Source organism: Morone saxatilis, unplaced genomic scaffold (genome assembly GCF_004916995.1).
Source record: "Morone saxatilis isolate NCDOM2014 unplaced genomic scaffold, NCSU_SB_2.0 Contig18, whole genome shotgun sequence".
Lineage (NCBI taxonomy): Eukaryota > Metazoa > Chordata > Actinopteri > Moronidae > Morone > Morone saxatilis.
The window spans coordinates 6,551,945-6,564,535 of NW_023339740.1; the positions used below are offsets into that span (position 1 = coordinate 6,551,945).

Below are 12,591 nucleotides of genomic sequence, written 5' to 3' on the forward strand. Positions count from 1 at the left end.
ACATTTTATTTAATCACTGCATTAAGTGCCTTTTTGCAGGTTTGAATAATTATTGTCATACCAGCTAATTCAAAATACCGTATGTAACGTATTCTTTACAAGAGACAAACTAAATGTTGGCTGGTGACATTGTCCATGTGGTTGCAGCTTCCTGCCCCCCCCCATTTCCTGTCTCCTCTCTGTAATCTAATTTCAAACTGTAGGTAAACATACCCCCAAAAATAAGCAGGAGGCCTCCGATGTACAATTCAACAAACCTTTATTTATGGACAGCCATTCCATATTATAACAAGAAGGTATGCAAACACACATATACACACACGGAAAGTGGTTTGAATCAGTCCTATGTTCAAAAGGCAGGCGGTTACAGCAGAGAAATTAACAAGTTAATTACAAAAACACTTTTGCTCTTTACAGCAACATGTAGCTTCACCCTTAACCTGGATCATTAGAATACACTTACAGAGAGTTAATACTATTTACACGCAGAATTTATTTACATTGGCAAAGCCTGAGAGACAAAAAGCTTCATCTACATTCTCATAGTGCTTGACAGTTGAACAATACTCTCAGTACAGGGGTTTGTGGTAGATGGATCCAATTGTCAGTCTGTGAGGGAGGCCGTGTACAGTTATCACATCCAACACCCGTTTTATGAGAAGACCTGAGCCAAAAAACATACAGACCACAAACAGAAGAGAACACTATTCCAACTGAAGGACTTATAGATAATAGAGAAAGAGTATTATCAGTTGAATAACAAACCTCCCACATGACATAAACTGCAATTAAACACTCTTGTCTGGCTTCACTTGAGTGTAGAGTTGTAAAATCGAAGCACTTCCAAGTTTGTTTTCTTAGAAGAAAATCGCCACCATCCGTCACAAAGAGCTTTCTGCACATGCTTCCAGTATGTGCTTTGAAATTACGGCTCTGTACTCTGTCAAAATAGTTGCGGGGGCGCAGCTTCTTGCGTCTCGTAAAGAGAAATACGAGGAGACCAGCTATCAGTACAACTACTGAAAACAGCACAGGCAAGCTTATTAATAAGACACCATTACAAGAGTTTTTACTTTTTTTTTTCTGTACACGATAAAAGAAGGCTGTGTCTTTTCGTTCACTCGCTGACAATCACACACACACACACAAACACGCTTGAATGAAACCAGAGTGAAAAAAAAACAAAAGCAGTGTCGACGCTGCTTTCTTTACTTTTGTTGTGCAAGTGAATACTTCTGAAGTAAATACTGTAAGACTGACTTTACACAGCCCAGTTGTCCAATGAAACTAGTACTACCCAGTCAGTAAGAAATGAAAGAGTCAATCTGTTTTCACATGCAGGGGTTAGAAAATAGTCATTAAAGTGAGCCACTTTAAAGCCGTCACTGTTGATTTTAGTATCAAAAAACACAGTGAAACCTAACATGATGTGTACTGTCTCTCAGTTAGAAAACAAGTGAGAACCAGGGTCCAAAGTCCAAGCTGCTTTCACTCTCTGTCGTAAGAGGTGTAATATCTCACCCCAAGAGTTTCCAGTGTGGTCTGAACAGAAACAGTGTTTATGTATGATTGTTCATGTGTAATTGGAGATGCTGGAGGGCTGATTCAGCACCTGAGGTGGGCTCTGTGCTTTACAGTGTCTACACCACCCCTTCGATGAAACTGGTGTCCAGGTGAACGATGAGCATTCTCAGGAAGGACATCTCTTTGCGTGTGTTCTCGAAGATGATCCGTGGATCGTCCGATTGGCATCGAAGGCAGTTGGGGGCCATCACCATGGCCAGGTTGTTTACGTCCATCTTGGTTATAGCCACGTTGGATGGCTGAGCGAATACCTAGAGATAACCAGGGTGGAAGGAGAGCGGAAGCAGTGAGCAAGGCTGAGTGTACAGGCTGACCTTTGACCTGCAGTGAGTAATGTGTGTAGTCACACTGAGTTATCCAAGAGCTCAAAGGCTTCGTGTTTTTATTTTAAATGTTATAATGAGTTTAGTTTTAGTTTTGAACAACTGTGAGGTTTAGTTTTTTGTAGGGTTAATACATTTTTGAAGGCATCGGATGTTCACCACAAGAATTGCATGCAGGAGGAGTTGTGTAGAAATAAACAATAGAAATTTACTTTTAAAATTGTAAATGTGTCCTTCAGTCAGTAAAAACAAGCAGAAACTCTAATAAGCACCACACAAAATAACATTTCTGATTAAACTAAAATTAAAATCATTTGACTTTGAGTTTTAATTCAGTTTTTTATTTTAATTCTTTTGTTTTGTAAGTGTTTGTTGTGTTAGTTTTAGTTTAGTGACCTTGTTTTCAGGGCCGAATACAATATTACAAATAGGGTTGTGTGTGGGGGAGGGGCAAAGGTAACGTGGTGCTTCTTCATTAAAGTAAAGGAAATATGGAAACACAAGAGAAGGGCGGGGTGAAACCTGTACAGATTGGTCATGATGGTGTTAGTGGACTTTGGGGACCTGGCTGGGGTAAATAAGGGGAAGTGCTTTTGTTTGTGGGGATCACAGATCTTTGTGGACGTGTTGGTTACCTGCAGGAAGTGGATGAAGTAGCAGAGCACCAGTCTGTTGAGCTCAGGCAGGGACTGAACCACGGCGATGGCCGCCACTGGGTCGTCACAGTTACTGACGCACTGCTTGTAGAAGTTCATCGGGATGAGAGGTTCCTCCAGCTCCCGATACCATAGCTTCATCAGAGAGGCTGAACGGGACAAAACACACTCAGTATTCTTATTCACACCCAGTATATACACATGGCCGACACATGACAAGAAACCAGATGTTTTTACCCAAAATACTTCCTCCCTCACCTGGAACGTTGGGGTCAGAGAGATTCTCTGGGATCCTCCACTGGTCAACTTGGAGCTTCAACGCGTTCACTTCATCAATGTCTCCAGGCACCCTAAGAAATGTAAAAACAAAATAGCACGTCAGTTACACTCAGCGGTCACAAGAGGGCCCTCTACCTCTATCAGTACAGATTCTCCATGCCCTGTGGCAAATCCATTACTCATGCACACCCAATTGGCTTCAAATGTGGCCTGGTGGCTGAAAGTGCTGTGTTCTTTGTTTGCAGTACTTCTTTGGAATGAAACAAAAACAGAATAAACATAATGTAATCAAACAACGCACGCTGTTCCGGAAAGTCCCCGTGTAGGAGCACGGTTTCACAGGGAGAGCCGTATAGGGTTTGACGAAAGGGAACACTTTCCTAAACAAGTCAAGATGTTACGGAATTGAATTTGCTGGAGAAACCCCTACACAAACACACAGATGTGAAGCTCCCACGTGCTTGTAAGCTTAAGCAGTAATGTAAACACACATTATGAAGTATCAAATTAAACAGTGCTGGTGTTTGTTCTGCTGTCTGTTCTGTGTACTGTACACAGGGAGAGCCTACGTTTAAATACAGGGATACAGCAGACCACACACATTTGTTTATACACACACTATACATACAATAATGCTCACACAAACACATACAGTACATAAGATCCCCTTCTAATTTCCTAGACTCCACCTCTCTCGCGCTGCTCAAGTTGCAGCATGTAATTGGCCAAGTTCAGTCTATCTTACCTGAAGATGCCCTCTGTCTGAGCCCCGCCCAGAGCCAGAACATACTGGGAAAGCTGAACCTGCACCCAGGGCAGTTTCCTGTCTGGGAAGAGCTCGCTCTGCCTCTCCATCACCTCTTCCAGAGAACTGCCAAACAGGGAGGGAGTGACGATGGCCCGCCTACTGTGGTCGATCTCCTCCAAGGTGGGCTTGCGTAGACCCTGGAGGGGTGAGAGGCGAGTAAAGAAGAAGATTTACTACCTGAGTATGTCAGGGACTATGATACTAATCACGACTGTGTCTGCAGCTGCGCTACTATGACTGAGTCTGTGTTTATGTCTCTACCTGTGACTGTGTCAGTGTGTCTGTAATTATGTCTCTCTGTGACGGTATCTAGGATGACTCAGATCCAAATCACAACTGTCAAACTGATACTGTCTATGTTTTATCACGTGAAAGCGACGTATTTTTGGTAGCATGAACTTTTTCTTCTAGCTTACCTTTTTGCCTCCGGTGATCGCCACCTTCTGCAGTTTGCGATGGCAGAACTTGGCATATGTGCTAATAGGCAGACCTGTGGGTTGACAGAAGAGAAAAATTCAGTCTCCACCAGAGACAATATGTACACCCTTTTTATGACCCCAAAGACCTGAAGTAAACCCCTTCAGCATAATCAGACATTACTAAACACACAAAATAATAAATGATTTGAATTATTTCTCACAAATAGGACAAACTGTGTCCCCCCCCCCCCTATGTCAAATAGTGTCTGAGAGGCAGGCAGCGGTAATTGGAGAGACATGTTGACGGTGTGATTCTGGCATATGGGGATTAGAGCAGGCTCGGCTAAACTGTCAGGCTGAGGGAAGATTTACTGCTGTTGAACAAAAGCTTTAGAGGCAGGATCCGGCCTACACATCCAACGTTCAGGTGATTCATCAGCGTACACAGACATAAAGGGCCTCCGAAGAAAATGAGAAACACAGAGGCTCCCTCGTTGCTACCTGCCCTAAAGCAGTTACTGTAGGGCCCAGATCTATTTCGGAAGTGAACTGCATGAGAGCAATGTTGTTTTCTGAGGCGGGTCGTACTTCAAGGAGACACTAGCAACAGAAGTCCCTAAAAAGTTAGCGATTATGCACACTTCTAGTTCTCAAACAAAACGCCAACAGAAATCCTTGATTGTTTGGTCGTTGTGTGTGCTCATGAAAATAAATCACCCCCCTGTTTCATTGCTGTGGTAACTCAAGTTTACACCAAACACTGAGCTCTCATGGGGTCCATTCCCGTTCCCAGAATCTTCACTGTATCAGCTAGCCGAACCAGGGCCAGATGGACAAACCCACGGCTGTGATTTAAAAAGTAACAAACACTTTCCAGCATGTTCCCTGTAGTCAAAGCCCCCAGATTTATGGCAAACAGGTGACTCCCATGAACGCTCTCGCAACTGCTGCTAATCTGACCAAGTTCGACTATAATTATGTCTAATTAGAGAGATCATACCAATAATTTGCCCTTGATCTTGGCAAAGACGGTCTCTTTTTCCCAAGGCTCCCAACATAGAGGCTGTACACTTACTCGGAGAAAAGCAAGAGTGCAGAGCCCCAGTGCTGCAGCGAGAAAGGGTTTAAACACTACCGGTGGTCTATATTTACATCAGGTTCGATGGCATGAAAACAACAACAACCAGGCAACCAAAGCTCAGGAGAAATACGAGCTCATTAGGAGCTTGAGTGTACCGTACCAGGCTGAGAACGGCATGACACCTGTCACGGCCAGGCTGAAGCTAAACTCCACAACAACAACACAGAGGCAATAGAGGATGTTGAGGAGACAACTTCAGTCTCGTCTTGGTTATTGTTTATGAGAAAAATCTACAATAATACAAGTGCAGGCTGAAACAGACGCAGCCCCGGGCCCCGAGCCCACAGAAGTCAGTTTCCAAGCCCAGACCAGGCCAGGTCTGGGCTGACAAGAGGCCTCCAGTTCCCACATGTGACTCCTACTCTCTTCACACTGGTCAGACAAAGTACGTGTGTTCCAGCTCCTTTATCCATTAGGCAAACAACAGCTCACATGCTGTTTTTGTACATGTGGGTCTTTTTTTCATGCTGGCTTTCATCAAGATTCCTCTCTCTGAAAGACCTTTGGAGTTAGTCACAACTGTTCAGTAGGCTTTCTCTTTGACCTCTTAGTCATTTGGAGCTTTTCCAGCATAAAGCACCGAGACTGAGTCACTGAAGTACAATGTGTGAGGCCACTGCTGTGGTGTCTGCAGTGAGATGTTTGGGTTCCTCTCTGGTGGCATCATCACCAGAGCTGGCAGTGTGGGCTGCTCTAATGAGGGCACGTGCTGATGAGTAGGTTTCCCCTTAAATGGCTGTCTGACATGCAAGGAACAGGAGAGACCGCTAATATGACTCACAGTGTGGTCCATTGTGCGCTTAGAGGGACAACTCTCTTCTCATCCTACATATTTTTTTCAGCTCAGCTTTCTGTGAAACCCATTCATTGTGTCTGCAAGTACATCAGCGTGCACTCATCTGAATTTTCCATCCCAGTCAGAGTGGTCACTCTACAGGGAGCGATATGTTAGATTTCTAATGGCTTGCATTGCTTAGAGACTCCAGCCAGCAAGAAAGTAGAAAAACATCTTTGAGACTCCCTCCCCCTACCGACTACACTTTGTGCTCTGACAAAGACATACGCTCGTACAAATGGAGGATCCAGTGTTCTTAATGCGATATTTTGGACTGAAGAGCAAGTAAATGAGACGTACCTTCTTCCTCGTCTGTATTCTGTTTCCGCTTCTTTCTGGACTTTGAATTCTTCTTCAGCTTCAGTTCCTGCTGTTCCAATATGAACTGAGTCACTATGAAACAGATGATAGCAAAGGTCAAATTTCTGATGGTCAGCTCGATAAACACAAGGCCGACAATCCGATTATCACGATCATCCTAACTCAATTAAATTCACATTCCACAGGAAGGGAAAGAGGAACATGCTAATTTCATTTTAAAAAGTGAGACATCTCTCTGGCCTACATAAACATCGTTGAAGATCAGACAACACAGGGAGGTACAAAAGAAAGAAAGTTGACCCACCCTGTTGCTCAGTCTGAGACTCACATTTCTTGTCGCTGGTGGGCTCCGTGTGTCTCTGGATGTAGCCCTCCAGGTAACAGCGGAACTTTGGCGAGGGAGCGAAGAACGCCATGCTGACAGCCATCAGCTCCCAGCCTGCCGCCAAGCTCCTGGGGCTGGCATTGCCTGTGGTCTGCCTCACCAGCTGCACATACAGCTCGTCCCGCAGCCCCGGCATGTCCCAGCACTTGGTGACGATGAGCAGGGCACAGTGACGGCGGTCCAGACGGGAAGGCCTGTCTCCCATGTACGCCTGCACCAGCTTGAACATCTCACAGGCCTCCTTCCTGACGGCGCGGTTGCTGGTGACTAGCATGGGCTTTTTGATGGACCCACGGTTCCATGACAGCATGTTGGCAATGGAGACGCGCCGACGGAACAGGCCTTGTGTGTGCATGTTGAGGTGCTTGCTGGCCCAGTCCTCCATGCCCATGGTGGGAGGTGGGGGCTGCCGCAGGGTGGCGTAGGAGAGTTGGAAGGAGGATCCTCGTGCTCGTTCTCCTGCCCCATCAACTCCTTCTCTGTTGTCATGGTTGGCAGGGCGGTGGGGGCCCAGGGAAGCTGTCCGCCCATCCACCATGCCTTTCTTCCTGCTCTCCAACTGAGCCTGCAGCTCTAGGGTACCCACCTGCAGGGGGAACAAGAGGTGGACATGAGATAGGGGGAAAGAGTTGAGGAGGAGGGAGGATAAGGCAGAGTGGGTGAGGCAAGAGTGCAGCAGAAGTACAAACTGTGCAGCTGCAGAGTTTTCACTGTGTCACACTAGCAGCTGGGCTGCCGACTGAGCTCTGCTCTGCAGTGCTGGGGCTGGAGGGGGAATTGTTGCAGGATCGGCACATTAATCTCCCAATGCCAGAAAATAATTGTACCAGGACAGGAATCACAGGCCTCAGGAGCAGGTGACCAGATAGCAATATAATAGTCCTTACTCCTGCCCCTTCCTCCACCAAGCTACCCTGCAAAACCAACGCTATGCTCTATGCTCTCCCTGTGATCCCTGCGGTAGAGTTTATGACTGTAAGGAGCACCTCACCTCCCTTAATAGGGAAAGCCAGTAACCCAGACATGCTCTGCAAACAGCCAGCAACAACAGAAAACCAGAGCCAGAATCAAAGCTTCAATTTACTAATGGAACATAAAACGCATTGACATGTCTTTTCAATGAGACCCTGATGTAATATTGAGTTTGACGACTGCCAGGCAAGCTGGACTTTTGGTTTCTCAATCAAATGGAGCAGATCTGAGGTTCGGCTTTGGCAGAGAGTCTATACGGTCGTACAGAGTTGATGTTTTTTTAAAGTGACAGAGGTCAACTCCAGAAGATCAAATACAACGATGCACACATTTAACTGAGGAATGGGGCAAGCTCTACAACTTCTACTTTCAGAAAATTACAGTGTTTTACAGATAGCTTACAGATGCACAGGATGGTCATACTGTGCTATGGATTGAGACAACAGTGAGAGTAAAAAATACTCTCCACTTATTATTCGTGGTCTTTGAGGAAAGTTCAAAGGTCTTTCGACAAGAACAGAATGTTAAAATATGGAAAATGTGCTCATACATAGCAAGCCATAATCTGGGGGTGTGTGTGAGTGATATAACAGCAGGTCTGAAGAACATTCCAGGACAGACTTAGGGGGCCCGCTCAGTGCTCCTTGGCTGTTGTCTAACATGCTAAAGCTACAGTGGTACCAATAAGCCTTGGTACCCGCCTGCCTCCCCTTCCTCCCTCTCATCTCCCTGCCAAGCTTTGGCCATATGGGCCGCAGCAGCCCTCCTTCCTGACCAAGGGAAGCCATGTCCTGAATCTCTCTGGTCTGGCATGGCCCAGATGCCCAAGCACAGAGCTGGCATATGAGTATACAGTACCTGCAGTGCAGGGCAGATGGACGGTGGTAAGATGATGACAGGTAATGCTGGGACTGTGGCCATTATTGTCAGCGGTGCCCAGCCTGCCCACTGCCTAAATTTGGCACTGAAGATTGGAATGTAAGAGGCATTACTCACAAAATGCTCTGTGTTATTTTCAAAGAGACAGATTATCTTTACTCTTTTCATCCCAGTATTCCCTGTTGAATCAAACATTCATTATTATAGTGGCAGAGGTGCTGTGAGGCGGCTTCTGAAAGAAACACTTTAATGTATGGATGTATGGGGTGTGATTCTGTTGCAAGAGAGGATTTAGAGATTAGAAGTAGCAGATCTTGGAACAGGCTCCACATGCTGCTACTTATATAACTGTTTTGAGAAGTCAAATAGTTCTTTCATCTTCGATCATGTGCCAGGACCCTTGACGTCAAGATAAGCCCAATTCCTCCACATATGTGTCTTTGTATTTTAGTGCTCTGCAAACTTTAAATATAAAATCTGATCTGCCCCAATAGTCAAGAGGAATATTTCTGCCCATTATAACAATCTGTCTATTCTTCCACTTACAGCTCTTTGAGGACTAGACACACTAAACAATACAAGCGCAGCAGCTAAAAATTCCCATAATACGCAGATGCTTTATTCAGGCATGACTTTAAACAGTGGGACTGAATTATTCTCTAATCTGATAGTGAATCTGGAGAGACATCAGTAATCAGAGCATTTCCAGACCAAACAAAGCTGAATCCAAGCAAACCTGCTGAGGTAAACAGACCACACAATAACACAGAGTTGAGCTCTTAATCAGACACTAAAGTATCATAATATTGCAATAGCCAAAACATTATCTTACAATCTCTATTTTGTTATTAACAATAATTTAACTTCTTCTGTTTTCCTCACACACACACACACACACACACACACACAGAGCAACATACAAACCCTAATAGGGGGTGGGGTTACCTGGGAGGGCGGTCCTGGGGTCTCCGGTGAGGACAGGCTGGCCTGGCTATTCACACTCAATTCCAAGGTGTCCACCTTTTCAAAGGTCCTTTTCTGCCTCCCTGGTATATCCAGAGGGGTCAATGCAGGGTTGCCATGGTTACCTGCCCTACTCAGTGACCGGGGGGTGAGGTCCTCTCGTGATGCGCACCTTCCTGCTGACCCCCCTTCCCTTCCTCCATACCACCGAAGTGAGTCTGCAGGGGAGCGTGTCCGAGGTACAACTACCCTCTCCCCCATCTCCGGGTCCAGCCCCGCTCTCACCTCCCTCATGGTGTTTGAGCGACTCACCACCTCCCTCATCTCAGCCATCAGCCTCTCATTGAGGGCGCACAGCTCCCCAGTGCTTCCCACCGACCCCGGCCTGCCTCCTGCACCGCCACCGGCTCCCACCCTCCTCCTGCTCTTTCTTCTCAGACTTGGCGAGGGGCCAGTGGAGTAACCAGAGTCTTGGTAGTTTGCTATGGCCTGGGGGGTTGAGGAGGGGAAGTCCTGGGAGGCCTGGCTGCTCTGCCTGCTGTGTCGTGCCTCCATGGCACGCTGGACAGTAGCTTCAAGGACCCGCCAGCTTTGCTTCTTGTCCAGTGTACTTGGGCCTGGGGTCCCTGGCTCTCTGTCCCTAATCTGGCCCCGAACCTGGGGCAAAGAGTGGGCCTGGGCATGCGGATGTGGCTGAGGCTGGGTCAAGACAGGATCCTGTCTGGAGGTAGGGGAAGGGGCACGTGTGGGTACAGGAGAGCCGGATAGGAGCCCCTGTTTGGGGTCCACGTTGACCATGTGCTTGATGCACTCCAGACCAGCTGGGCTGTAGTCAGAGGCAGAAGGATTCCTCCTGTGTCTGGACCCTGAATGAGATGAACCAGGGTGCTGGAGGTGTCTGGGCTTTTGGAGGCTATGGGTAGGTGTCAGTCGAGACAGAGATTGTCCGTTGTACAGGTGTGCCCCCTCTACCTCCATGTCTATTGGGGGTTCATCATATATGGGACTTTCTGAAACTGGCTCATCATAGATTGGGGCAGTACAACCATACTGCGGAGAGACGGGGCGCGGTGTGCTGGTCTGTGACCTGTGGAGGAGCGGACTGGGATGGCTACTGTCTGTTGTCACCAAACAGAAGCTGCCATTACTGGCTTTTCTCAGGTGATGGGCCTGACGCGTGTCGGCCGCCATTTTGCCAGAAGGGGCAGTTTTGTACCCCTGGGTCGAGCTTAAGTGTCCTCCTTGGGCCTTGTTGCTAGAGGGGTGCAGGGTGAAGGTGTTGGCTTTGCTGTGTGCACTGTTTTGGGGGTGCTGCTGCTGCTGCTGCTGTTGCTGTAAGGTTGGGTTGGGTTGGCTACGGCTCATGCTGTTCACCTTCACCAACATGGCTGCCTTAGAACCAGGTGCAGGCTGCCATCTTTGAGAAGTATCCCTGACGGAGAGAAAACACAAACAGAATGAGATTTGACATCAGTCAAAGCAACAAAGTTTAAATAAAGTCTAAATAAACAGTCAACAGACAGTACCATAGATGTACTATCATCATGTTCAATCAGAAACAGGCATGAAGCCATTCGCTATATTTCATCTACTCTAAAGCTGACAGGGTTGGGAAAAGTCAGCAGCAATCCACAAATTCTTCTCCAAACATTTCACTGACCTCCAAAGACTTTACTCCATTTTTAGTCTGGCAGTCAAAATAGGCTTGTCAAACCCATGAGACAATAACTCCAGTGTGTGTTGTGCCTAAAAATACTGAACACAACGCATCTTACTGAAACCCATCCACACCTAACATGTGGGACTCAGAGGCCTGGAGAATATACATAGGGTAATGTTATACATAATAATTGCTGGTAGTTGTTTGTTTGTTTATGTGAAGTAGCTAATGTTAGTTTTTATCTCATATGATTATCACATCTGAATCACTGCATGAACATTTGGACAGAAAACCAGCAGGCCACATGAAAAGAGGTTGGTCAGAGAGCAGTCAGAACTGCAGTAGTTCACAGCTGAGAAGATCTTCACACGGGTCCAAAGGTTAATTCTTCTCCTTTTGGTTGAGCGGCTGGGCTAACTTCAAACCCAACGGCCCACTGCTAATCCCAGCAATGTAAAACAATCTGCCATCAATCTGGTCATGCTGCTCTGGTCTGCTGCCCTCCACTCTGCTGTCGCCTCATAATCTTCCCCAGCAATCAGGACTTTTCATTCCTCAACTGATCAAAAACTTGCCCTCTTAAACTAATGAGTGTGTCTAAAGCGGGCATTATTACACACACACGCATGGACACAGTTGGCGGCTGGCCTGAGTCAGACACATGTGACGCAGTACAGAATTTACAAGCTCAACGGACTTCCTCGCTTAATCAAAGGTCAAACAGGTAAATAAGTTTGAAGGCAGGCAAAGGAGACTTACCTTCGCTCCCTCCAACCTCTACTTAACATTCAGTAGGCTAATTAATTAGATCAAAGCCGATCACCTTCTGTCTTCGTAAATCCAAACATAAACACAGATCAGTGTAGAGCCAGAGCAAGTGCTCAAAGGCTTCCTTTTTCCAAGAGCACTACTATTCAGTTGAGAGTTGGGCTGTAACGGCAGTAAGAGGACGCAGAGGGTGGAGAGAAAGAGGCGGAGTGACCCCCCTCTCCTCCCCACATCTCTCTGGAACAATGCTGAAACAATTCCCCTGAGGTCCTCGAGCCAACGGCAAACTTCCTTTTAGTCATCCAAGCTACAGCTCTGCATTCTCTCTCTCTCTCTCCCTCAGGACCCTGTGCCACCCCCCCATCAATAGAGTGAGTCACACTCCACCTCAGCAATTTGAATGTAAACAGTCTCTCATCTTCAAACGGTCCCACAGATTCACCATCCATGCAGGGCCTGTAAACAGCTGGTTCTCAGCCACCTGGCACGGCTCCAGGACAGCCTGCCACAACCACTGGTGTTGGGAATGCTCCAAGCCCCCACCTCACTGAGACCAATCAAGAAAGTTTACTGCCTAAATAACACACACACACACACA

The 12,591-nt window shown here is 46.7% G+C and overlaps 1 protein-coding gene across 4 annotated transcripts in view; it reads right to left on the bottom strand.

Moving 5' to 3' along the window:
* Nucleotides 1–242: 242 nt before the first annotated feature.
* Nucleotides 243–12,591, bottom strand: part of zgc:92107 (uncharacterized protein LOC492329 homolog) — a 30,825-nt gene continuing 18,476 nt past the window's right edge. For 2 of the 4 annotated variants that reach the window (XM_035662524.1, XM_035662527.1), the window contains exons 3-10: nt 9,548–10,997; nt 6,671–7,337; nt 6,346–6,438; nt 4,067–4,140; nt 3,588–3,787; nt 2,822–2,913; nt 2,543–2,712; nt 243–1,835 (exon numbers count right to left, since the gene is read on the bottom strand). In XM_035662524.1, coding sequence (XP_035518417.1) covers nt 1,641–1,835; nt 2,543–2,712; nt 2,822–2,913; nt 3,588–3,787; nt 4,067–4,140; nt 6,346–6,438; nt 6,671–7,337; nt 9,548–10,997 — 2,941 coding nt within the window. In that variant the 3' untranslated portion in view covers nt 243–1,640. Of the gene's footprint in view, nt 1,836–2,542; nt 2,713–2,821; nt 2,914–3,587; nt 3,788–4,066; nt 4,141–6,345; nt 6,439–6,670; nt 7,338–9,547; nt 10,998–11,984; nt 12,125–12,591 lie in introns of those variants that run through there. The other 2 variants (XM_035662528.1, XM_035662526.1) reach the window with 2 other exon arrangements.